The following is a 27,113-nucleotide window of genomic DNA, read 5'->3' as shown; positions in this document are numbered from 1 at the left end:
TCTGCCCTGCAGCCTGCTGCCAGGCGGTGGAGGCGCTGCTCGCCCTGCTGATCCTCGTCTGCAGCTCCGTGTCCCACGGCTCCGCGGGCGGCTACACCGGCATCGCCAGCCTGGGGGGCCTCTACTACTACCACTACGGCGGGGCCTACAGCGGCTTCGGCGGGGCGGAGGGGGAGCGGGCCCGGCGGCTGGACCAGCAGTTCCACCTGCGCAAGCTGCCGGTTGCGAGGGCGGCCATGGCCGTGGGGGGGGCGCTCACGGTCCTCTCCTGCCTTCTCGTTTTGGCTGGCCTTCTGCGGCTGCCATGGCACTTCCCAGCTTGGCTGCTGCTTGAATGCGTCCTGGACGTACTGGTTGCAGTTGGCTTGCTGCCTGCTTTGTACTATTTCTTCCGTGAGCTGCTGGAAGTTTATAACTCATCAGTGTGCAAAGAAAGAGAGCACCTTTACCAAAGCAAAGGCTATCAGGGCTTTAGGTGCAGCCTGCATGGGGCAGAGATAGCTGCTGGCCTTTCGGGCTGCATAGCTGTCGTGGCGTACCTGCTCAGTGCTGGCCTCGCTGTCAAGGGGTACAGAACAGTTCGCAGGTTGAAACAGAAGCCAGTACAAACGTATGAGCATTAGAATGAAGCTCTGACACCTCTGCTTTTTTAATGGTCCTTGTGCCAGCCTCCATACTGAGATGAAGCAGCACGCTTTTCCTTGCCCACGGGCGGTGTGTGCTCTGACAGAGAATGGCTTCAGATAAAGTAGAGTGACACTGTTCTTAACTTAAATTTGCATTGTTAAATTATTAGTGGACACATAATTAGTCCCATGGATTGTCTTCATCTGGTGGCTGTCTCTTAGCAGGAATGACCTTCTGCTTGTAGTTGACTCCAGCAAGCTGCCTGCTTCACAAGTTGCACTCCCTTCCACCCCCTCTCTGTGGGATGTCTTGTTCTCCTCCAATGAAGCCTTGCTACATGTTGCTGGCAAGACACCCTCAATAATGAAATAGGAATTAATAGATTCAGCTAATGAATAGATATGACAAATTAGATAAATATAAGAGGGATCAGATGTGCATCTCTTTTCTCACCACTGCATATCTGAATGAAGTTCTTATGATGAATACACACAGCCTAATCTGTGACACAGTGCCTTTTCAAACTGACTTGGCGATGGCATCTTTCTGTATGAAATGGTCTCTTCTATCTTGTATACAATAGTTTTGCTTGAAAAGACTCCCAGAGTTAGGATAATCAGACAAAAGCTGTATGAACTTAAAACTGAAAAACATGTGGTTTAAGACAGAAGAATATTGTTCTCAAAATACATTCTCAGTTTACAAGTTGAGGAAATGAGATGCTGCTCTTGTACTGTTTATAAACAATTAAAGGTGAAATTAACTCTTTCAGAAAGGTTCTAATTTTTTTTTTTTTTACTTTTATAGGAAATGTAACAGAAAAAAATGTAGTACTAGAATCACAGAATCATGCCTCAGGATGAAATGTCATTTCTGAGCAATGGCCATTGTGTGCATTGTCCATATGAAGATGGAACAACCACTGGTCTCACAGACCAGTCCTGTGCAAAAAAAAAAAGAAAAGCAAAGCCCACTGAACACCAGAAACGTGCTTTGTCTTGGATCTAGCTCCAGTTTCACTAACACCAGTGACTAAATCTTCATGATTTCTGAAGTTTTGGAATACTGGTTGGAAGCAGAGATATAAAAGTAGAAGAAATATTCTTCACAGTAACACTCCAGGTACTTCTGGGTTTATTTGATTTCTCCTCCTTCTTAGTAGCCGCTAAGCTACTTCAGAGAGCAGCAGTACCATTTAGAGCAAGTCTACTGGGTGGGATTCCTCTCGCCGGGAACAGAAAGCTACCTAATGCTTGGTACCTATGAAGTCTACCTTCACAGTGTTCTGCAAGTAGCTTATGCAGGGGAGGCTGTTGAGTGGAAGTAGCCACACAGAGCTCAGTGAAGGAGATCCTGCAGCATGGCTATGGCTAGCCACAGCTATGCTTGACTGGGATATTGCACACATTCCCTCCAGTGCAGTAATGGAACCAGAATATATAGTTAGATGAAAGTAAAAATCTTTATTGCTAAGTTAGCTGAAAAGTTGCTGCAAAAATATTCTTCCTTCCTGAACTGTTCTGTACATCTGAATAAAGAATCAATGGAATAGTGTTTTCCAGCAGTCTTACACCATTTGCCTCTCCAAAGCAACACACAGAGGCTACAGTGCTGAAGGTGCATTCATTAAATGACCTACTCCCATATACAATGAAAAAGGGGATTATTATAGCTTCATGCTAGAGTGGAATACATAAAATAGTTTCCATTTTAAAACAAAAAGCATGAAAAAGGATTATTTTATAAACAATAGATGTGCCGCAATTTTTCTTTAACATGCTCTGGCCTGTGTGAGTCAAGTTAAAAAAGGTATTATTTAAAAATTAAAAACAAACAAACAAACAAAAAAACCAACCACACTATGAGTCTTCAGACGGCAAGAGAACAGCAGACAATGATCGCACAAAACCAAAGAGGTGAACCTACTGCCTGAAGAAGGCCCTTTGGCAAGTGACAKGAAAGCCATCACCAGCCAGGAAGAGTGCAAAAAGTCCTGAAGTCCAAGGGCCTTAGGTGTGGCTGAATGTCCTGTGTACTAGCAGGATTGCAGGCCGCAAAGCCACCTTTCCCCTAGAAAGGGAAATACTTGCTGCTGCTTTGAAAATTTTACCCTCCCCTCTAGCTAAGTCCAATCAAATTCCAGGAATCTGTAGTGCTGCCTCCGCCTGGCCTGTTGCACATGCTAGGAGCAATTTGGAAGCTATCCCTTATCCTTAATACTCTGGCATCAACCACTCCTCACTGAATATATCCTGTATTAATTCCTTTTGCTGAAGCCTTACTGGAAAGGACAGAGCAGACAGGTCAGTGTCTTCAAAGTACCTGTTCCTGGTGAGCATGCTCATCAGCAGGGCCAGAATTACTGAAGAGATGGATAAACTCTACCCCAGCAGCCAAACTTGACTGTGGCCTCTGGAACATGGCAGGCCTGGCATTGCTCTCAGCAGGGACAAGAGAGTGCCGGATGACCCCAAGCTAAGAACCCCTCTCCAACAGTAAGTTCATTTAACCTGATAATTAATGAATGGGACATTCTCAGTGCTGTGGCTCTGTGGAGATGATGTATCTGTGCAACAACCACATACAAAATTCAGAGAAGAGACTGGAAAAGAATAGTAAGGGAAGTGGGTTAACACTTTCTATCCCCTGCTGTGAGTCCATCACTAGACTTGCCCATTCGTACCTGTTCCACATACAGCAGTGCTCCTGAGGAGCTTGAAATATAAGGTGGTGTTAATAGGTAGGGTGAGGAAGACAAGGTAGATGCTTCCTGCCTCTAGGGAGGCAGGAAAACAAAAGAAGGCAGAGGGGAATGCTCAGGCTGTGCTGCCCAGAATCAGATGAGCAGTTCATAACATCAATGTAGAGAGACCAGAGGAAGCTGTGGATTCTACCTAGTGTTTGAGAGAACAAGTCATGTTCTGTCAGTTCACAACCACAGAAAATAGCAGCTGGTTTCTCTAAACTTCCTTTCTGCTTCAAAACCAGAAACAGCATTGGAGAAAAGGCTAAGTGGGAATTCCTTGTACTCCATTTTGCCACTCCCATGAGGAGGAGCAGCTCAGCCATCTTGCATGCTCTAAGGTAGAGCTTTCTGTTTTGCTTAATCCTGTCCTTTCTCCACTGAGCTGAGTAGAGCCATTCATGATAAACTTCCTGCAGTGCTACTGGTTCAGATTGGCAAGGACCCACTGGATTTTCCACATCAGTGCAAGAAATAGAGATCYGATTTGCCTTAACATGTACCATTCTCCTAGTGCAAAGTTTGTCACAGTCTTATGCAGAAAATGGAGCACRTTTCTGCATCAGCTTCACACTGAACAGAGGCTGTTTTGCAGCCCTGTTGTCAGGTTTCAGAAACTGATGGGTTGGGCACAGATTTCTGATAAAATTATCACTAGTGAAAGAATTAAAGGTAACTGTCAAACATACTGGGATGAGCCTTTTCTGCATACTTCTATGAAGAGAACCTGAAAGAATTTTTATTTTTAGCTTTTAAATCTTTTTCTGCTGTTGATTCCTGAGGATTCAAAATCCTGCTGTTCCTATGATTCTAAGAATAAGCTTTTTTCCTCTGTTTCCAAATGAAATGGATGTTTAAAAACAAACAAAATTTCAAGTGGGCTTAAACTTTGGAAAAAGTTGGGTTGTTTTGTCATATGATTACATGGTGACTAGCACAAGGTATATCCTAAAAAGTTGTTCTCTTCTGCATGGTAAAAATACATTTTTTTTCCTAGTGAAAAGAAATTCAAGGAGCTCTGAAATCTGAGTAAAACTCTGTTAGATTTTGTCACAAAATCTGTGTTGTCAGAATCCAACAAGTTGTCAACACAGTATTTCCTTTTGAGCGAGGCCTGAATTTCATCCAAAATATACAACTCAAATCCTTCAGAACTCTTGAGAAAAAACTTTCAGATTTTTCTTCATAAATATAATTAATAAAGAAGAAAAGGCACTAGCCCATGTTACAGTCAGGGTTATTACACCACTGACGTGAGTGGGGCAGCTGCTGTCCAGCTCTCTGCCAGCTAGGAAGACATCTGCACACTACAGCAGTGGTCTCTTCACAATGCTTTCTGAAGATGATGACAGAGGCAGCCAATTRATGCCCTGTGTCAAAAACCTTAAAGGAATCACAGTGCATCTGCTGAGCGGACACTGGCCAGTTCACCATTAGTGGAACTGTTTTAAACATCTCCTTCCCAGTACTGATAAAGATGTTCTTAAGGTGAAAAAAATCTATTTTTCCTTTTGCATTGAAAACTAAGCAGAAACAAGTATGCTTTCACCTTGCTTGCTGCCAGTTTGGGCACATACCATGAAATGCAGGTGGCTGTGGATTTGCAAAATGACTCCTGCTTTCAGAGGCAAGCAAAGATGCTGTGGCTGAAGAGGTTTATGTTGGTGGAAGAGATCACTCGAAGCCTCCCCAGCATATGAGGGACAGCCCAACTGCTTGCTAGCCTTAGACCAGCACACTGCTGCTCACATCTGCGTTTCCTGTAGACTGAGTACCTCACCAAAATGAGCAGGAGCTCTTGGTTTCATCCCATATCTTTTGGATATAGGAATCCTCTACTGTGATGCATCCATGATGGAGGTGGCCAAGCTGCTGGGATGGGTCTGAGCCCCGCAGCTATAAGCACTACCTCTACAGATTACATCAATCAACAAGCCCACTGTTGATCTCTCCTGTGCTCCATGTAAAACATCAGCAGACATCCACTTATGACCCAGCTGTTTATTTCCTCATCCTGCCTAGGCTGACCCCATCAAACCCCTTACTCTTCCTTGCACCAGTGCTTATCAGGAGGGCACTGGTACCCTGAGTCCTCCGGGGCCCTATCAATACCCACTGGGAAAAGCCCCTCCCACATCTGCTGTGGACAGGGGCACTGGAGCCCTCTCTCCCCTGACCCCTAAGTAATAAAGTGCTGGGCTGATGGGGAGGAGAACAGCCTGAGTGCAATCAATGAAAGTGCTTGCAATGCATGTAGGAAACCATTCTTGGGTCAGCTTCATTGCAACTGGCTGTATTCTTTCAAGGAAAAACAAAGTCAGGTGCTGTCAGGGGGCTGGGTCAGAAATATTCACATGACTCTAAACACTGCATGTGTGCCTTAGCAGCTGCCTCACCCCCCACACTGATGCCAGCCCCTCACCTGCAGAGCTGGCAGAACCTCAGGGGGAAGGAGTTATTGGCAGGTGCTGAACACCTGCCTTCTTCCTAGCACTTGCACAATTCCCAGGCAGTCCCTAACAGAGCTCAGCTGCTGGTCTGAGTGCTCTACAGTGAAAAGCGGACAGCCCAGACCTTAGCACTCCCAAATCTTTCTCTACTCCACTGAGGAAGCAGCAGATGCCTGTACTCCTTACAGATCCCAGCTCTCCCTGGAGGGCAAGACAACCCTTATGGGACAGGGCTTCCTGGGACAGACAGTGTGGGAGCAGTACTTATAGGGTTACAAAGCTGTATCAAACTCCTCTGGCAGAGCCACTGCAGGCTCCTCTTTCTGCTCCTGATCTGCTCCATTCTCCTGGTGCTGCTTCATTTGTTCCCTCACTTCCTCCTCCAGATCAGGTGGCACCACAAACTGATCCTCTGGCTCCATCTGGGATGGAGCAGCAAAATAGCCTGTTTTCTTCTTGGGTGCCTCTGTGGCTACTTCAATGAGGTCGAGACTCTCCTCCAAGGGCACTATGGAGCCATTGGAAAGCTTCTTTCCATAGAGACAGCACGTGGAAGGTGATTTCTGCAGTTCACACTTCTCCTTGACTCCTGCCTGCACAGTGTTGCTGTTTACACTGTTCTGACTCTGAATCATGAGGACAAGCCCATCAGAGTCATCCTCTGGCACTGCAGCAGAGGAGCTGTACTCTGCAGCAGGAGGTTCAAACTCCAGCCCCTTTCCTTTACAACAGTGGATGTCCACCTCCACCTCCACTTTACTGCCATTCGTCATGACACCTTCCACAGGCTGCTCATCATCACTATCCAGCCCGTTGTCAGACTGGTTGCTAGAGAAGGTGGCACAGGAAGGTTGGCGCTGAAAGATGCTTGAGGGGGGTACAGGATGTAGGCTGCAACGTCGCTCTTGTCGTGGTAGCAAGCTGCCCTCAAGACCAGCAGCATTGTGTTCATCTGAAGCAGTAGAGCCTACCTCACTGCTAACCTCAGAAGCAGACAGTTCACTGCTGAACTCTGAAGCAATTCCACTGCTAGAGGAAGGTGTCGCTAGTTTGGTGGTGGCTGAACTAAATCCCCCAGGGCCTGGCAGGGTGAGTCCATGCATCTCGCAAGTGCAGCTGTCCTCACTAATGTTCAGGCACACCACCATTGCACCTACGTTGTCTTGGCAACCATAGCTTTGGGCTAAAGTGCAGAGTTTCTTTGCAGCAGCTAGCGGGTCATGTAGATGGCGCACAGCTGAGACAGCCTCTGTGTAAGAAAGGTATTCCCAGAGAGCTTTGTTCCCCAGAAGTAGCAGCTCATCTTGTACAGTCAGTGGAATGGAACTGACATGTGGCTTGGGCAGGATCCAGGGATGCAAGTATGTGCAGCCCAGCATTCGAGTACAGCAAGTCACACCATTAACCTTGTTGTCCTGCAAACAAAGAGAAATGAAGCAGTAGCATTAGGCCTACCAATAGATCATTCTGAGAGTAGTCTTTCCCTTGCCCACATAGTGGTTTAGAGCCCTTGAGACATGCCAGTGCAACACAGACACGGCTAAGTCAGCTACAGTCTAGAAACAAGGGATCAGGGTCCAGGTACCACAGCACAGACATTCATAGTACCTATCATCCCCCATGCTGGCAGTAACAAAGTGTTATCCAACAAGTGTTTTTGCCGCATTCTAAACAGGGCATGTTGTAGTGAATCTTTTGAAATGTGCAGCTGAAATACCTGCAGCACATTGGCCAGAGAATCTCACTTACGACTCTTGAATGAAATTCATTTTGTCTCTATGAGTGAGATTATGACTTTCTACTTCTCATTGCAAGGCAGATTATCCAAGCATTAAATAATTTCTGTGCATTTTCTGAACCATTTCCACCTTTGTTAACATGCATTCTGAAGTGTGGACGTTACACCCTGAGGAAGAAAACAGCAAGCAGTGATCGCACTAACTGCTGTCACCTGGAGGTATTACTTACCTCCTTTCTGTTCCCACCAGATAGTCCTCTAGCTCACTAGAACAAGGCCAGCCTTCAGTCTCCTGGATACAAAATTACTGACAGAGCCCTCGGTCTCTTTTCTAGGTCAGTGCATAGAGAGTATACAGTTTCCCCAGTGTTCTTGGCTGTTCTTTAACTTCTTGCATGTTAAGTAGCATATTGTTCACATGAGCCCATGCCCTCAAATAATCCAAAATAAAGCACAGAACTGACTCATACAAATCAGTATTTACAACTTCATCAATTTCTGTACCCTCTACATGTTGTTAAATGTTGCTGATAATTATTATAAAGAAGCAGCAGAGAACACATGCAGAGAAGTCTCCTTAGACAATGATTTCATTTGCAAGGTATTTTTCAGAATCTGCTGATCAAATAGTTTTTAAATCACTTGGTGCGCTACATTGATTCCACAATTATTTTTTGGTCAGAATGCTGTGGAATATAGTGCCTCACAGAGCTATAACACATTAAGAGATTATCCCTGTCAGAAAAAAGCTTTTGATCTCACTTTTATCAAACAAATCTGATACTTTTTAAGAGACCCACTGTACATAAAACTAATATGACTGGCACTGATTTCTCAGTTCTTTACTGACTGCATTCTGGATCAACACTGATATTAACCAAATTAGGCACCAACTAAGGGCTCTACGAATTTCCTTCTCATCTTCTCTTTGGCATATGCCAGCTATTTTCCAGTTCTTTGGAACTTCCCTGTTATTTCCAAAATTTTTAAAAAATTAACCTTGGAAATTTCTCCAGAAATTATTTYAATACTTTTGCAGAAAAACACTAAATATTTCTGCCTTTTCTGCATTAAAATTTCCATGTGTAGTATACTCAGTATCCATATTCTGCATGTCTCAAGAGCCACTAATCCTCTACCTTTACTAAGACATGGAAGAACTCCAAGGAGAGATACTTGAGTCATGCTTTCCAAGAGGCACTAAAGATGGACTGGATATTTTGTGGGTTTTGAGACAAGATGATGTTCCAGGCCCTGCTCTGTTGCTCAGAGTGGCTCTTCTCCACACTCACCCAGGTCTTGCTCTGTATCATGTACTTCCCCTCTTTTAGCTTCATACCTATTTTCTTTCTCCCCTGCTTCTTCCCTAAACCATCCTTTCTGTCCTGTATCTATCATTCTCAGGCCCTGATGGGTGTTTTAGTAACACATCATACTGAATAGTTAATTAGCAAGAGAAGCAGAGTGAGAAGCAACAGACAAGTCATCCCAACATCTTCATGCCATCCTTGCCCCTGCTGTATTGCGCAGCCAGCAGAGCTCAGCATGGCATGTACTTAAATCAAGCCTTTACTGGAAGGTAGAAGCTGAAGTGAAGAAGGTCCAAACCAACCTCTGTTATAATGGCTTTTTGCTCCTTGACTCTCTTGGCTTCTTCTGAACATTGTTCAAGACTGAAGACCTTGGAGAGGGGCAGTGGTTTTCCACTTCGGCACAGAATGGCTTGGCACGTCCCCACATTGGCCACCGTCAAAGAAAAGTTGCTGGCTGGATCAGTCACATCATGACGAATATAGCAAAGGACAGCAGAGGAGCCCAGCTTCTGCCCAGCCATGCCCAGTTTCCTGTTGGAGGAGAAGGTGTAGGAAGGCTCCATACTCCAATGACAGGCATTCTGGAGGGCTGCCTCACCCCACAAAGCACATTAAGTGATGCGCCTGTGCAAGTCCCACTGGGACCAGCTCGCTCACTGTCCTACCTGTGGGAGACCAAGAAGGTGTTGGACATGAACATCATGTCTGACTGCTGTACCTCCTCCAGGAGTACATCAGCCATGGTGCACTGCAGCAGACGTGGCAACTCCTCGTTCTTGTCACCATCAAACATGCCATACACAGCCTCCACCCCCTCTGCAAAGCTCCCCAGGGCCAGGGATGACACACACAGCCTGTCAGARAAGCATACAGGCAAAGTTAATCTATCTCAAAGGATTATATGGTCCCCATCACCACAGCCATCAGGCACCTTCCTATGAGTGCTGTTCTCACAGGGCAGCAAAGCCACTGTCCCTTTGCCCACTGCTCCATAACATGTATAGCTACTGGTTACTACTGGAACTCCTGGACTCTCCTTGTCCACACTGGGGAGACGGCAATGGGCACAGCCTGCAAGTGAGAGCAAAAGCATCTTGCTAGGGTGAGAAGCAAAGCCCAAGCATCCCAGAATAAGCATGAGAAATGAGGGAGAAGACAACGAGGAGACTTGAGTTACTAGGATTGAGAAAGAGATCCAGGGAGACAGAGGGATGGATGAGCTACCCAGTAAAGCAAGTCTGCTTGGGCGCTAGCAGTGCGCCCAGCCTAGCACTCTGAGGACACAAAGCATCAGGGTCCAGCAGACCACAATACTCACTTATTTCTTTGGCCTGCCATCTCAGCTAYCCCATGACTCCAGAAGGTAGAAGTGAGTCCTGAGTCTGCTGTGAGGGAAGGCTTAGCATCAATCTTCAGTGTGGTAATGTGACTACAGAGAGAGAAGAAAAGTCATTCTCTCCTAGACCCCACTGAACAGCTTGTGGCCAAAAGACCACATACAGTCTAGAGTTTTAGACAGAAACCTGTGGAAAAAACTGCACCAAGGAAAGGAGATTAAGGACTTGGCCTTCTAGAAATGTGTGATGGCTTATATCAGAGACAGCTGGGAGACCCTCATACGACCTAAGAAATTTTCTTGCTCTGCTGACACAGACCCAGCCTTTGTCCTTGCCACAGGATAGAAAGCTTCAGCTGCCTTAGGCAAGGAACATTATAACATTTTGCAGGGTGCTGCAATACACACAATGGTATCCCATTTCCCCTCCTCGGACAGTGTTACCCTTCCCTGTGCAAGTCATTACAGGCCTGACATCTCAATGGCTCACCTGAAGATGTCCAGCGTCTTGTGTTCTAGCACCAGGTTTGTGTTTCCAGTCAGGTCCAACTCTTGCAAGGCACTGGGCAGTGCCTCAGGGATCAGGATTTCGGTTAATTCATTGCAGCTCAAGTCTACAAACTGCAGTATCAGAAAAGCACAATGAAAAAGGAACTATTTTCTGTTCCCTCACGGGATCAGTTACTCTAGTGCTCCTTCCTAACATCACGTAGTCCTTACCTCTATAGACTACTCTGTGACCCTTTCCCCCATGATCCTGYTATCCTTGCCCCACTGGAGACTCCACTGCTACTTTTCTTACCCACCACTCATCACATCCCACAAAGAGGCTGTGAAAAATGGGGCTGACCTGTCAGCAGAAGAGTAACTTATAAGCAGCAAATACTTATAACCTGCAATAGCCAGGACCCCAATATTGAAAGAATAGGTCTCACTAAAGATAATACAAGGCCTATACATACATACATTTACCTAGCTATGTAACACTCCCTACTGCCTCAAATGATGCATCAGAAATATATCAAGTCTGAGACAGATGATGAAGATGAATGAGGGATGAACCATCCTTGTTCAACTAAGAGAAGCGACAGATTTAGAACATGTATTCTGTACCCTCAGGCTGATCAAGCAAAATGCTGAGATATCTAGTTCCTCTCCTATCAGTTACTTTCCATTCTCCCACCCAAACCTCATTCCGATACCTCTTTACTCTCTCCATAAGAATACCTGAATATGGGGCAAATGCAGGATCTCTGGAAAGATGCTGATTTCATTAGAGTGTGCAATAAGCGTATGAAGTAGCTTGCAGTTTGCCACTGTTGTGGGAATTGTTTTCAGTTTGTTGCCGCTGAGATTCAGCTCTTCCAAGTGCTCCAACTTACTCAGTTTGCTAAAAGAGAAACAAAAGTATACTATACCTTATAGACCAGAACTTGTCACATTCTGAATCTGCAGACACAGTATCCACAGACACTGTCCTTTACCAGCTACATTTCTGATTCATCAATAGGAGACAGCAAGTCCAAAGAGATGCTGTAATAAGATCTGGGGGTCCCCAAATGCCTGTCTTGGATTTATACAACAGACAGTTGTATAAATCCAGACAGTCAGTTCCCTTCGCCACTGACTCCTACAGTACTAAAGCAGAGGGTTGTGATATTTGAATTTGAAAACTTGCAGGACATAYAAACTGCATGACATCACTTTCAAAGGAACTGCCAAAAGGGCTCTTCAACCTATTAATGAAACCATTTAAGAAATCATGAAAACTAGAAAATCTCAGATGATTGGAAAAAGCTAAGCTGTGTAAGTGCACTTTGTAGGAATAAACAGATTTATCTAGAAGTGGCTGTTTAGCCTGGCACTAGGTCCAGGCAGAATCACGGCAAGGCTGGCATAGATGCAATCAATACCAAATTAATTGTGCTGACATAGTTAATGACAAAAAAAATTACTTATACTTTTGTGTTAATGTAACAGAAATTGTTTTTTTTATGAGACTACAAATTCAGCTGACACAGAAGTCTACCAGTATAGCATTAGCTCTATACTATATTCTGTAGAAACAAATACATTCAGTACCCCATTACTGGATTGTAGAGGACACTAAAAAAGTAATAATGAATTAAGAATCATCATTCAGTGAAAGTTCTAGTAGGGTCTCTGCAACAGTGTATATCTGATTCACTGAGAGTCAGTAGATCAATGATTAATAATAAAAATATACACATATTCACAAAACAATACCTAGTAAAATTTGCAGATAAAAGAATCTGGTGGAATCACAGTTTCAACATATAGTAATATGAACTATTTGGTAACCTTAACAGCATGTGATTTAAATTACTGAAATAATGTTGTGCACATAGGAACTTCTACCAGCCACAATTAGAGAGAAAACAATCCTCAGAGTCATGGCTCCAAAAAAGGCTTATGAGTCAGATGAACTAGTACACAGAACAAAACAGTATATAATAAGATGTCTCCAGAAGGGGACTCAAGTAGGTGCTGGGAGCCCAAATTACCTCTGCTTTTGATTTTCAGTAGAGCTGTGTCCAGTTCTGCTATCCAAATACCCAGAAAAACATTGAAAATTGGAAAGGGTTCAGAGATGAGCTACAAGAATGATGTAAGGCCTGGAAGCCTCCCCACACACTGAGAAGCTAAAAAGGCTGAGACTGTTTATCATACTGAATAGAAAGCTAAAGGTTTCTTAAGCTACACTTGGAAAATATCTGATACTACATGGCTTTCATATTAGAAAGACAGTGTGATATACTGGTTGATGGAGGAAGTTAAATATTTCTCACCAAAAATAAGATGCAGACTTACAAAACTGAGAGCAACAGAAACAACTTACTAGGAACACATGGAAGTCTCTAGCCTCTTAAGTTTTTACATTAAGCATGGATTTCTCTTTATTTCAACTCCAATTATGAGCCTAGTATATGAATTAATGGATAAAATTATCTGACCTGCATTGGGCACAGGTTCAGACAAGCCTGGATGATGGCCTTCTGGCCTTTCAATGCAAGACCGTGAAAAGTGAGTAACAGCAGCTCAGCAAGCTGCATGCCAGTAATTTGAAGGTGTCAGAAGTACTGTCCCCATCCCCCCCCACCAAACACATTCACCACAACTCCTAGAAGGATAGGAACCACTGCAGCCAGCATTACCCTGAACCAATCACCCCAAGCAATGTGCTATTCCTCAGTGTGCCTCTGGGAACGGCAGGCTTTTGTCATCAARCCTCAGAGATAGCATCTTGCTTTGATACTGATCCAGGCACAATCAAAGTAAGGCAGCCACATCTGGCTAGTAAGCACCATTTCCTTCACCAGCCTTATGTATTTACCTTGCAGGGAAGGTCTGTAGATTGTTGTTTGCCAGATGAAGGATCCGTAGGTTCAGGTGTCCCACCAAGACAGGGATGCATTGATCTGTGAGGTTATTATTGGTCAAGTAAAGCAGCTGCAGCATGCTCAGACTCTCCTCCCCTGTACATGCAGAGGGCAAGGACTCCAGGCTGTTTGCAGATGCATTCAGGTACCTGAGGCTAACCATAGCAAGTGCAAAAACCATCAGACTTCACGTCATCTAAACTACTCCAAATAACAGTAGGAAGAAGAGCTATACAAATGCCTAGAGTGACAGAGCAACAGCATTAGGCAGGAGGTCAGACAATACAGTGTAACAATTCTACTCAGATTAAGATTTATGAGTCTACAAATGGCTTATTAGCTACACAGCACTACAGATGCACACAGCATTTTACAATAAACAGTACTGAAGAGCTCACGAGCTGAGCCTCTGAGAGGGTGGGTAATACTGGTGGAAACAGACTACATAAGCTCTTACTCACAGTCTCTTAGGAAGGGATGACTCATGTCTGAATATATAAACATTTATGAGGGGTTGTTTGTTCAGTAAGGGTCTCTCTTGCTGTTCTCTGAGGACCTGATGTACCTTCCACCGTAACATCTGAGAATCTGTATGACTTCTCTTTTGCACCTGAATTTGTGCACTGGTTTAAAGGCAAAGCTCTCCAGGGAGTAATATGGTATTAGAAGTAGCTGCAACTGAAGCTAATTCCCTGTTTGGCTGGTGGGTTAGGCAAGTCTCTGTTTTCCCATTATTAATCAGTAACATGGGCTGATTCCTCAAATCAGCTTGATGACTTCTCTCATGGCACCTGAACTACCTCCTCATAAAGTGCATGTCTCATTATCTCTTATGCAACTGGCAATAAAGCCTACAGCACCCCACAAGGACAGTCACGTAGATGCCACTATTAGCCTTCACAGCTCCAAAGGTAAGGCAGATAGAAGACAACATGCTCCTGTCACTCACTTCAGAGCCTTGAGAAAGAGTGTCTCAGGGAGTTTAGACACCAGGTTGTGCTGAAGGTCCAGCACCTCCAGTGGAATGTGTTCTAGCAGAGGTGGAAGGGTCTGCAGATGATTGTGCCCCACCATCAACTTCCGAAGGCTCAGGCTGCTGAGGATCCTAGAAAGACACAAGGTTTACTACACCAACTTGGTTCACTCGTCCTCACATCCCCAGAATGGGAGAAGGGGATATTTAACCAGTTCTAATTTGACTATACTGCTAAAGAAAATTAAAATACAGTGATCCATAAAATGCAACAAAGAAGAAAAGCACATGGGGTAAGAATGCTTCCCCTGTGCCAACTTAGATTCCGAGCTTGAACAGCCTGCTCAGCCCTCCTGTTTAATTTCTGAGGCTGTTGTCACATTCTCAAGAATTGCAGTCTTTATTGAAATAAAAAGCCTCTATCCCCACTAACTGCAAASAGAATTTCAGGAGTTTTGAGAAAGGATGCCTGAACACATCTGGACATAGCCTAGAACTGCCCTGCCCATTTGGGTGAGGTGATAATTTGGAACTGTATCCTGACAGCCTTGTACAGAAGAACTTTGGACCCAGAAATGCTGGAGCTGCATTAGGGYACTGCTCTATGCAGGCCAATTACTTCCGTTTCTTTCTGTGGGCTGTGGTTTCTTAACATAGCTAATTATGCTGGGCAAAGTGCCATGCAAATGCAGAGGCACCAGTTTCCATATTCAAGTTGATGAATCCAGAGCTGGCTTGGGTATCTCCTCTCAACACTGTCTTGCATCACTTTGATACAATTCTGTTTTCAGATAACTAAGGGTAAAAGGCAACTTCACGGTGATCTATAAGCCCGTATGCAAGGCTCTTTATGCCACAGTCTGCTAGATTAACCTGATCAATGTCTGAAAGTCAAAGGTAGCAGAGTTCAAAGTGGAAGTAAGATATGCACCTACAGTGTTGAGGACAAACACATACTGGAAGAGCTCCCCAACGGATATGGTAAATTCCAGCACTTAGGAACCTTTAAAAAAAGCCTGAGTTTCTTTTCACAATATACATTTATGTGTCTGGATTCTGCAGATTCTTTTTCCATACCATACTTAAAATGTGTTTGTTTTCATCCCAGTGACAGGATGAGAGGCAACGGGCATAAACTGAAACACAGGAAGTTCCATGTGAACATAAGGAAACACTTTTTTACTGTGAGGATGACAGAGCACTGGAACAGGTTGCCTAGAGAGGTTGCAAGGTCTCCATCCTTGGAGATATTCAAAAGCTGTCTAGACAGGGTCCTGGGCAACGTGCTCTAGGTGACCCTGATTGAGCAGGGGGGTTGGCATAGATGATCTCCAGAGGTCCCTTCCAACCTCAACCCTTCTGTGATTCTGTGATCCATCTGCATGGCTAAAATTCTTTTCTAAGTTCTCATCTYGTCCCTGCCACATCATTTTCTTGCCTTTGAGATATAGAGACTTGCCTTTAAGAGCCATTAAAATGTTGCTGCAAAGATCATTTCCTATGCCTGCTGCTTTAACTGTTCTAACTGCTCTCTGCATTTCTTCACTGCAATCCACCCTTCAATTCAACTCAATTTCAGTACCATTTACCCTACAAATTGCCTCTCATTCTTTGCAACCACACCCCACACCAAACACGCTTGTTAGGCTAAAAACAGCAGTGCTTTGCTTCTCCCCATGATATCTCTGGTACCTTGGAGAAATTGTTATAAATATCTGCAAAATTCTGCTAGTTCTTGGTTGCCCTTTACTACATTTCTGCAAAAACTGGGAGAGGAGCAGGGATGAAGGAGGTGGCTGACTGTTGTGAAAGCAGCCTTTGAGATCAGCTATATCATGTCTCTGCGATCACCTATCAAAGGTAACAGATGAAACCTCTCCAGGGCAATGCAAGATGTATTAGGATCTCATCTATGACTGGCATTCACAGACACTATCATAACACAAATAAAGATAATTCATAGCAGCATGTTCCAGTTCAGCTGCAAACAGCTGCAGCAGAAGCCAGATGCACAGGATGAAATTATCTGGTGCCTCTTATTCAAGAGGCTGATTCAAAAGTCAGTTCTTTCCAACTTTTGAATACAGAGTATTTTGGACACTCTGCAACAGAGAAAGTTGATTGTGTCTCTGCACAACAAGGAGTAAAACAACCGGATTAGCACTGCTTCCCTTTCCCCACTCAGCTCCCTGTGGAAGAAAGCTCAGCTTTGTACAAAAGGTTTGCTGACCTTGACGGGAGCTCCACGAGGAGGTTGTTGCTCACATCCAAAACCTCCAGTTTCTTTGCTTCACAGGCCCAGTCTGGGACACACTGCAGTTGATTGCTTAGAAAAGAAGTGAGAAAAAGCTAGATATCACCACTCTGTATGGAACATGCCCTCTTTGAACACTGCATGGCACTAATGACAGCCAAACCAAAATCAACGGGCAGGAAATGAACAACAGAATCTGAGCCAGACACATGGAATTTATCTCACGGTTAGCTGTGTAATGCAAACTAAGCTGGTGCATGATTGGTAGAAAGTACCGATGCAAGACTCTACTGATCAGGCTTTTGTTTGTCTATAGCACTGGCATCAACAGAACAGGCTACACAATGCTACTCTGATAGTGTGCATCATCCCAGAACTGAAGCGAAAGGCGATCAGGTCCTCTGGCTCTCCCATTTCCATGTGTGATAATGCTACTCCAAGGGGAGACATGGGCAATAAAGCTAACAGTAGTGATCACTAGCAGTTACTCCAAATGCTTGCTCCAGAGGTTCCCATCATTCAGACCAGTCAGCTACCACCAGTTCAGATGTCCCTACCTGGCTTTTTTTGCTGCTTACAACCTATATCTGAAGGACAACCAGTCACCTAGTCAGGTCAAACTTGTTCAAAGGGGCTTCTGGTCTGGGACATTTTCATCATTCTTTAGTGCTGGGATTTCCAGTTCTATTGTGAAGATGACAGTGTCTTCTCTTTATTGCTCTCAACTCTTTCAGAAGCTTAAAAGCTCAAAAAAAAAATGCTGCAATAATCAGCAAAGGTGTTCAGATATGTGCTTTATATTCTGTAGTGTAAAGTCACTTACCGGGAGAGTTCCAGACATGTCAGTTGACCAGGAACTGGATAAACACTGACAGCTGTCAGACCTGATGAAGTAAAGCAAATAATTGTGAGTGCAGAGCTCTAGAGGGAAAACAGCACAGAGCACACATAGCACGCAGCAAAGAACTAGATTAACTAGCAAGTGAGACTTGTAGTCTTACTCCCTGGACACTCAACATCCCTAATCACCCTTCCCAGGACAGGGTTTACATTTCATACATCTGCCATATGGTGCTACTTCTTCTCACCGTCCCATGCTCCATCTGCCACATGGGGCACCAGAACAAGAAAGAACTGTACCTCTGTGTATGGACTCCCTCCCAAAGAGATCTCACTGGAAGACAAGTTCCTTGGACAGCCATTCAGCACCACAATCTCTCCCTGTTACATGGCCTGTGCACCTGTATCCATAATGTGATCTCTAGGAGCTGACCCCAGAAGACCCATCATGTACAGTCTCACTACCGTAACATTGGTGTAACTATTTTTCTGTGTGGGAGAAGGCAAAGGGCTGTTTCCTTTGTTCCCAGGACTTCAGAAGGAGCAGGCAGGTGAAGGAGGCAAACAGACGTACAGTTGCTGTTGGCATAGAGGGCCCGAAGGGAGAAGCCACTCAGCGTCAACTCTTTCAGCTTATTCCGTTCACAGTGCAGCTGCTCCAGGCTGCTCAAGGAGCTCAGATCCAGATCCATCAACTGATTGTCTCGTAAATCCATGTAGGTCACGGATTTATTCCCCTCCAGGCTGTCAACTGCTGCTCTCTTCAGGTTGTTCAGCCTGAACACTCAGAGATAAGAGTTACAAGTCAGAAGACAGAACACTGAACACAGGGCATCAATAAGAAGAGAGAAGAAAGAAGAGGAAAGGAAGAGTTCTCCTGAAGACTAACCCCAAAGATGAGCACAGTGAGATGTACAAAGAGTAATGAGGGGCTTTCAGGAAGTGAATACAAAGAATAACAATTCCTGTGTCTGCACTGCTTTATGAAACATTTACTTACACTCATTCCCCAGCATTTAAGAGGTCCTGAAGACCACAGCCTAGAAACTAGAAGCCAAGTCAATGGACAGCTACGTAGCATAGACAGAGGAAGGTAATGCAGAGACGAGGTACTGGCCTTGCCACAATCAGAACGTTCTTTGTCCCTTTCTGAGAGGTCTGCAGATGGCAGCCTGAAGAATAAAGAATTAGCCCACCTCCAGAAAAAAAGGTAAAAAAAGGCTAGCAGAGACCAAAGAGCTACATAGCTCATGGTAGTAGCATATTCAAAGAGCAAACTAGAGGACTTGAGCCACATTCAGTGGCTCAGGCATTGCTCACTTAACCTTGTTTCTCCAAGTGAATTCTGCACACCCTCAGAAACAAAACTCCCTGAAAGCTAAAGAATCAATAAGAGAAGAATTACATCTGGCTTACCGCAAAATGTACTAAAATTTACAGCTCCTCTGGTGCAAGGGGAAAGGGACAACCTGGTCTATACATATGCAAGTTTCTCCCCTTACCTCAGATCTACGCTTTTGATGTGGCTCATACGGTTCAACGCTGCAAGATCCAGGGTCTCCAGCAAGTTCCCTGCCAGGGCTAGTTTGTCCAAGAGAATGAGTTTCTCACAAATTGCTGGCAGCTCACAGAAGTTATTGAAGGAAAGCCCAAGGCAACTAAGCTGCTGCAGACTTCCCAGCTCTTCTGGTAAGGATGTGAGAAAATTCCCATCAAGTAAGAAGGTCTGGAGACTGCAGCAGGGGAAAAAAAAAAAAAAAAAAAAAAAAAAAATCAGTGAAGGGGAGTGAACATCACACTTAGCATTTTTAGTGAATTACTTGTACAGCTAGCTGTTCTCAGTGTGGTTATTTTTTATGGTACCTAATTGGTATTTCATTCTTATACACATAAAGTTACTGGAATACTTATCATTCTCACTCACCTAATGCCTAATATGCTTGGAACTGCACGTATGCAATACCAAAGAGTGCCAAATTTATTTTAGAGATAAACTTAAGGTTGTGCCAAATAATGTAAGTTAACATAAGCAAAATACAAATCACTACCTATGGCGTAAATATACAATATCTACTTAATCACCCAGATTTTTACAAATTAAGAACTCATTTAGCATGCTGGACAATCTTTAAAAGACCTACAACAAACTTCAAACAACAGCAATAACAGTACAGACCTATCTCACAGTCCTAAAGATATCCCATCACCTGGTAACAGCCGAAACATAAAAATTAATTGCACCTTCATCATCCAGTCTCTGGAGTCTCATATCACTATTATGGCACTTGTTCTAAGTTTAATCACAATTATTACAGTAATAAAGCACTGTTAACTTTTTCCATTCTAGTCTTCCATTCAGCCACTCAGAAAACAATATTTTCCATGGTAAAACTTGCAGCTTTCTGCTGCAAGATGAATTGTTTTAAAGTTTGCATTACTTTTGAGAATCAAAAAAAAAAAAAAAAAAAAAAAAAAAAAAAAAAAAAAAGCCAATTCCCTTATTGTCACCAACTGTGTTCCAGCAAAGAACCTTCTGAAGAGCCCTTGACATGGAAGAAGTGAAATCTGGGGCCATGAGTATTGGAGAAAGGAAGGAGTCTATTTACAAGCAGCAGCACATGCACACTAACATTCTGTATGCGCTGCTGCAAGTTGCTCATGAGAAATGGACAGGTAGGTAGTAGTGTGAGCAGAAGCAAACTAGTAATTGCCTTCCTGCATGGTCTTTATTTGGAAGGACGTTACTCTGAGATTCACCTCCAAAAGGCAGAGAAATTGTCTACTTTAAAAAGCARTTGTGGAAAAGTAGGGGGTGGGGGAACCGAGTTGCTCTGCTGCTTGTTGGATGCCTCCAGACCTGACAGGAATAGCAGGGAATCACAGGTTCGATGAACAATGCTAAGAGCTGCAGCTGCTGTGTGCAAACTCAAAAAAGTACTGACTGAGCAACCCAGAGCAGCACAAAAAATAGCTACAAACTAAAACAAACCCAACGCTAACTCAAAGGGTGACAAACACCTCAAACATACACTAATCTCTCTCTTTTTTGAAAAGTCTGAACTGATGTGGTAGTTGATTCACCCTTTATGCTAGTTCTAAAGGTATTATATTAAAAGTAACTGTAAAAATCAGGAAAATGTTCTGTGCATTGTTTTGTAACTGTTATTACAACAGAATGCTATTTTCCAAAAAATTATTTATTTATTAACCTATAAGGCACCCCCATAATAGCAGGAATAAAAAAAGAATCTGATTAGAAGAAGATGCAAGAAGGAAATAGCAAGAAGGCAGGGAAGAAGGGAATGCAAGATGGCAGCATATGCAAAGAGAACAAGATGCATTCAAATCTATTTTGTTGTTGAGAAACTCTTCCTTTATATAAACCTGCTTCCAAGGAATGATAAATATAGTGTTAAGCAGCAGATGATGCATAACAAGAAATCATGCAAGTCACTCTAATTCAAATTAAAAGACAAAAAACAAAAAAAACCCATAAAACAGAAAAAGCTTCAAACTTACAAAACCTTAAYTGAGAGTATATTCACATGCTTTGAAGCCTTCAAGTTACTGTGGTTAGCAAGGTGGCACCTGTGAGTCAAGTAATGGTAACTGACTGTTAAGTGCCCTCCTAGGCCACTCCAAATAGGCAAAATTCATTAACCTCCACTATTAGAAAAGTGATTTACACTGGCATATTTTACATAGTTAGAATAGGCAGGAAGTCATAAATGAAGAAAGATAACTTGCTAAATGACAGTGACTTTTTAAATGGCAACTGTATAAATATACTGTGATCTCTTAATTTTCAAGGAAAAACAAAGCTTATTGTACATCTTGGTTCTCAACCTTCTGCTAGAGTCAAATCCATGAGTCAGTCTTCATGGAGAGAGCAGGCTGCCCGAGTACTCGTACCTTCATAAGTAGCATCTCCACTTTGACTATGCTCAACCAAAGCACCAGGAAAGTTTATGACCACAGATAAAAGGAATACACTTACGTCAACAGTTTACCAATCTGATTTGGCAAGTGGTGAAGTCCATTACAGGAAATATTGAGCTCTGTCAGAGTAGAGATCTCACACAGTGATACAGGAAACTCTCCCAGTCTATTATGAGACAGGTTCAGGCTCTTCAACTGAGAAAACCTAATGGCAAGAATACTAGTTAAATCACAAACCTCCGTGGTCTCAGAAGCAAAAACACACAAAAACAGTCATAAAGGCTTTTTAAGCCTTTGTACACTGACTGATACAGTCAGCTAGCTCAATATGGTAGTTTCTACACAAATTTGATTTTAATTTACTGATATTTCATGTTTCATTCATAATGCTCAGAGTGGTCAAATACCACATTTTTCTTCAGAGATGGACAACATACTACCCTGATTCTACTCCGATTCCTGCGAGAATGCTGCCTAGTGACTGCTGCTATGATGATGATTAGGGAGACTAAAAATCTTCAGGTCACTAAATTTAACTTCAAAGGATTATTTGGAGTAACAGTCTACAACTGTGAAACTGCAAAAATAGGAGCTGAAAATGTGAACCAAAACCTGCACTATTTTGAAAATAAAATAAGAGAGGGGAATACCCTTTCAAGCCAGGCACAGTAGAAGTGTCCTCAAAAGCCTAGCAGACCTGTAAAAGGGAAAGCCAAGAAGGAGCTGACTCCATGCTGGAAACCCCAAAGACCTGTACCCAGAGGTCCTTGAAAGGGGTTCCACACTGGAAGTGCCACTTGCTTGGCAGACTGTACCACAGGTACAGTCTCTCAAGTACTGAAGTAGCGCTTACAGACGCTACAGTCCCACATCTGCACTTAACAGAGGGCTGTCTATTCCAGTTCCTCTATCACTGTCGCAGGTCCAAAGGGAGAGAATAAATGGAGCAGGGGCTAGGGTAATATGCAAGAGCATCTTCAAGGCACTCCTATCTCTTGTTACAGGAAACACAGGTATTTTTCCCAAGCAGTCATGTGACCGAAGAATGCTCCCCATTCCAAACTGGAACCATCAGAAATGAATTCAGCGGGGAAATTAATACTATACTTTTATAAAACAATTGTGAATCTACTCTGCAGGCACCGAAAAGTACTTCTTGTAGAACGTATAGTTCATCAGTATGCTCCACCTAGCATACTTTTTGCTACGCAATAGTGATTAGTTCTTACCTTGAAGCACATGTTTTAATATAGGTAGATAAAACAACAAGGTATATTAACTTGAGGGAGAATATTACTGCTTCCTTGAGATCTCTTGAAGTATCTATAATACTGAAAGGTTTTGAAAATTTTTTTTCTTTATAAGGAAACTTCCTTTGAGATTCAGAAGAATAAATGAAATGATCTTTCTGGGAACTATGCATCCTATTTCTCCATTTTACTTTGAATCCTTTTTTTTCTTTTTCTTGGAATAGGGAGCATATCTGAAACTCAGACATGGGGTGGTTTGTTTTGTGAAAGTGCCCTGTCTTATAAATAAGGGCACAGGCATTTTGTGTGTGTTGCAACTGCAAACAGACCCTTCTATGATCCGACTGAAAGACTAAGAGGAAGGATGCTGCATTGGTAACAGCCCTTCTAAAGAGAAAAAGTAATATGATGCAAAGATATCACGATATGAAAATGAGAATCTCATACACGGAACTTCACAACAATTTTGGATTAAATAAAAAGGAAACAACTAGAGTAAACATACAGATTTGAATGTTCTCATGAACTGGTTCAACTTTAGCAGATCTACTACAGGTCAAAGTTCTGAGTTTTGGAATCAGAAAATACTTCAAATGAAACTGCCTTCTCTGGAATTCTACAACAGCTTTTTTTATGGTACCTGCCCTTAGCAGCAGGCAGCTCTTCTCTGTCATTAGAATATTGTGCTGAAATCCCCCAAGAGGGATGGCATTAAATGCAACAGCATAACCGATTTCTAGAATTCATCCCTCTGCAGTGATATCAAAGCAAACTTTAAAGGAGCATAAGAGTTTCCAAAAGCTATATGGAAACTGATACATGACACAACTTGGTCTGAGACTCCTAGAGCAGACTGTCATATTCAATGGGGAGCACGAGGCTTAACAGCCTTTTTAGTTCCCATTTTGTTCTCTTCTCCTTTGCACCAGTATTCCCCAGTTGTAAGGGATGTAGAAATGGAATGAAAATGCAATTGTCATTCAAGTTGTATACATGAACGATAGGTAATAAGGATCCTGAAATGGTTGCAGGTTCCTTTCCCTGCAGGGTCAYCAAAATCAATACTTCCATTTAGTAAAGTCAAGTTCTGCTTTCATTATGGCTCCTCGGTTTTGCTCTCACAAGGCATATTGGGATTACAGCAAAGAGATACGGAAGCATAGCAACAAATCAACAATGGGATGGCCACCCTCTGCTCCAGCAGCCCAAACTGGTGCTGGCCTTGAGACAGAAGGGGGTATCCTCTTCCAGATTAATGCAACATCCTGCTCTGTTGCCAAAGCATCTCAGTACAACTCTGTACCAACTAGTTAGATAACATATATATGTGTACACACACCCACACACACATCCATCAAAGAAGATCAGACCTGACAAGGTGTTCCAGAAAAGGGAGGTACTAAGCTAGAAGTCCTTTGCTTAACATTTTCTTTCTCTGAATTAATCCTTTTTGTTCCATTATTAAAAATATAATTAACTAGACTCCCAGAGCTCCAGAGTTTGTCTCAGAGGAAAAGATCTGGCCATTGCAGAAAGCTCTACTGTTCAGAACCGTCGGTCGCTAGGCACGGAAAACACTGACTGCAAGGTGAGCAGGTTTCTTCATTTGAGGCTGTGATCTGACAAACATCCTCAACATCTCAGAAAGAAAATCTGTTCAAAAGGCAATGAACAGCCTTATGTGGGCTACTTAATGCCCTAATTTATTCAAGATTGTTAGAAGTGAGGGCTCCTTTTATAGTTCTTATTCGCTTGAGGATTTTAGCTTCATCAGACATAGTCGCTGCTGGGAAAAGAGTCAAGTTTCTGACATGCCATATCTATTGTTAACTACAAGCAAGGTCGAAAAAAATCTCAAGTCCCTTTGCTGATCCTATGAACCAACGATATTGCATTTTAGAAAATAAAGTTCTGACATAGCTTTCGACAGCATGCAATGTATTTGAAGAAAGAAGTAGAAAGCAAAAGCTTGAAATATTTTAAGCAGCTTTTCCAGTAACAGAATCTATTAGAAATCAGCAGTTAGAAAATATTTAAATAAGTTCAGAAGTAAAACAAAAACAGACTAGAATTTTGCTCTCAAAGAAACTGCAAAGAACTCTCACAGTTGAGCGATTTTTTTCCATATACCCTCATGGATACCCAAGCTTATCATTACACTGTTAAAAAACAAAACAAAACAAAAAAAMCCCTGGTAATAGGCATCTAGAGATACAAAAAGAAACCAGACTTCAGGTTTGCAAGGTTTCTCAAAATGCGTTTCTCTTAAGGTACAACGTTTTCCAGAGACACAGCCATTTGACAATATTACTACAGGCTGCTTAATGGATTTTAGAACTTCATAGAATGACTTCTTGCTTTTTTTTTTTTTTTTTTTTGCATGCATAGCATATAGATATCAATGCTCTAATCTTCCTATGAATTGTTATGGTTTTAAGAATTTATTAAGAAAATATTTCTGTAATACTGCTTCATTTACCTGAGATGAATGCATCACACTTCCATACCATCATACAACTGCTACCTTCTTAAAAGCAGATCATTACAAGTTCCCAAAATAAAGCTGGAGTCTCAAGGCCCTCTGCCAATTCCAAATACATGTTAACATTAAGAACCTACTAAAACAGGCTTTTTCAGATCTGCACTTTTTCCTACAAACTTTTACCCACAACAGCAGCATTATGCTTTCCCTCACCTTTTATTTTATACCCCAAAATGCTATCTGTTGAAGTAGCAGTATACCACTTCTGCATCTTATTTATATAAATGGCATATCACTCTGCAAGATTCAGCTCAAACTTAAACAGAATCTGTGGATGGGAGTTCATGAATACTGTCAATTGTTGGAAGCTTAGGCCTGCCTGCAGCGTTTTCAGTTTCCTAGTCTCCTCATTTGTTAGAGCTTCCAGAAGACCAATCTTTTACCAAGACGTGCACATCCCACCAGAACGGGCAATTCACTCCCTCTTCTCCATCCCTAGGTGGACGTGTCCAGAACCCCCAAAGTAGTAGAAAAGTAATTCTCTGCAGACCTGCAAAGAGAGTCAAGACTCCCTGCTCCACTTGGTCTCATAAAATTGTGTCGTAGGTTGAGGTAGGTGATGTCCTGACTGTAGAAGAGGTGCTCAGGTACTTTCTCGAGGCTGTAGCACGAAAGATCAACCATGCTAAGTCGCAGAGACGCAACCTGAAAAGAAGGAGGAGTTGCAGCTGCGCCAACAATTTTTCTCTGATTCAGTCTAGTGATAATCTAATGGAAGGCCAAAGAATGCAAGTGGTAAACAAACCACAAGAAAATGAAAGAACTCCCTTGTACCCACCAAACACAGGTACAGTCCACGCAGGAAATGGAGTTCATGGAGTCTGAGTTTATGCCATTTGTTACTACTGTCTCTGCAAGCCACATGACATGGAGGCATATCTGGATATCAACAAGAACACACGGAAAGCCCTACTCTGCCCTGTATGTGCCATGGAGCCTGCCGAAAAGTTAGGCCATAAGAGGACCACCTCAAGGGAGAAAATCATCTCTCACTGAGGAAACTGTTGAGGAAGCATAACCTCTGTGAACCTTCCACATGCAAAGATGCAAGTGGCAACAGGAAGCAGCTGACTTTCTAGTTCAGTCCTTTAGGGATTACAGAACCTGTGCTTGACCTATCTATTCCTTCTGACCTTCTTCTGTTTGCTTGCTCAGGAAATATTATTAGGAATATCACTTCTGTTATGAAGGACAGCTTTTATAAATTATGGTTTTGCAACATTTCATAAAGTCTCTGCAAATATCAGATCTTCTTTCATTAAGTATGCTTTGTCTCCAGTTCTTAGGTGCTTCATTCCAGATTTTATGACTTGCATTATCCTGTAAATCATTTCACATTTCATAATTTTATATATAAATATAAACATAAATATATATATATACACACACACACATATATGAGGTTAAAGCGTGGCTCAGCATTGAGCTATCTCCATCTAATTGTGCTTTAAYGTGGAACAAGGATACAACTCTAAACAAGCTACACTTCCCTGCTAACCTATGATCTCTGCGTTAGCTTCCAGCTATCAGTGTGGCCCCATGCCAGTCTGGGCCACAGTTCARGCAGACACAGGTACAGCAGTAGGAACAATTCATAGGTTTCTAGGGCTATAAAGTCAGCCAGTCTCTGGGGTTTGTTCTAGCTACTCTGAACAGGTGCAATGGGCATGAATAAATGCAGAATTTCTAGTGCTGCACAGGCAGAGC

At 42.9% G+C, this 27,113-nt stretch overlaps 2 protein-coding genes across 5 annotated transcripts in view; one reads left to right on the top strand and one right to left on the bottom strand.

Moving 5' to 3' along the window:
- Nucleotides 1-5: 5 nt before the first annotated feature.
- MARVELD3 (MARVEL domain containing 3) lies at nucleotides 6-1,748 on the top strand (the record flags this gene model as incomplete). The annotated part of the gene is made up of 1 exon (XM_026081122.1): nucleotides 6-1,748. A coding segment is annotated over one exon (618 nt), but the record flags the coding sequence as incomplete, so codon positions are not given.
- Nucleotides 1,749-2,070: 322 nt separating this feature from the next.
- PHLPP2 (PH domain and leucine rich repeat protein phosphatase 2) overlaps nucleotides 2,071-27,113 on the bottom strand; it is a 44,658-nt gene continuing 19,615 nt past the window's right edge. For 2 of the 4 annotated variants that reach the window (XM_026081108.1, XM_026081106.1), the window contains 14 exons: nucleotides 25,897-26,051; nucleotides 21,673-21,819; nucleotides 19,178-19,408; nucleotides 18,250-18,452; nucleotides 17,659-17,719; nucleotides 16,812-16,907; nucleotides 14,558-14,713; nucleotides 13,563-13,763; nucleotides 11,435-11,597; nucleotides 10,698-10,828; nucleotides 10,190-10,300; nucleotides 9,537-9,725; nucleotides 9,171-9,402; nucleotides 2,071-7,235 (listed from right to left, as the gene is read on the bottom strand). In XM_026081108.1, the coding sequence (XP_025936893.1) occupies nucleotides 6,093-7,235; nucleotides 9,171-9,402; nucleotides 9,537-9,725; nucleotides 10,190-10,300; nucleotides 10,698-10,828; nucleotides 11,435-11,597; nucleotides 13,563-13,763; nucleotides 14,558-14,713; nucleotides 16,812-16,907; nucleotides 17,659-17,719; nucleotides 18,250-18,452; nucleotides 19,178-19,408; nucleotides 21,673-21,819; nucleotides 25,897-26,051 (3,219 nt within the window). In that variant the 3' untranslated portion in view covers nucleotides 2,071-6,092. Of the gene's footprint in view, nucleotides 7,236-9,170; nucleotides 9,403-9,536; nucleotides 9,726-10,189; nucleotides 10,301-10,697; nucleotides 10,829-11,434; nucleotides 11,598-13,562; nucleotides 13,764-14,557; nucleotides 14,714-16,811; nucleotides 16,908-17,658; nucleotides 17,720-18,249; nucleotides 18,453-19,177; nucleotides 19,409-21,672; nucleotides 21,820-25,896; nucleotides 26,052-26,184; nucleotides 26,357-27,113 lie in introns of those variants that run through there. The other 2 variants (XM_026081107.1, XM_026081105.1) reach the window with 2 other exon arrangements.

The sequence above is a fragment of the Apteryx rowi genome, unplaced genomic scaffold, assembly GCF_003343035.1.
Source record: "Apteryx rowi isolate R43461 unplaced genomic scaffold, aptRow1 scaffold_537, whole genome shotgun sequence".
Classification (NCBI taxonomy): Eukaryota; Metazoa; Chordata; class Aves; order Apterygiformes; family Apterygidae; genus Apteryx; species Apteryx rowi.
Note: the sequence above shows the minus strand (reverse complement) of the source record. Positions and strands in the feature narration are given on the sequence as shown.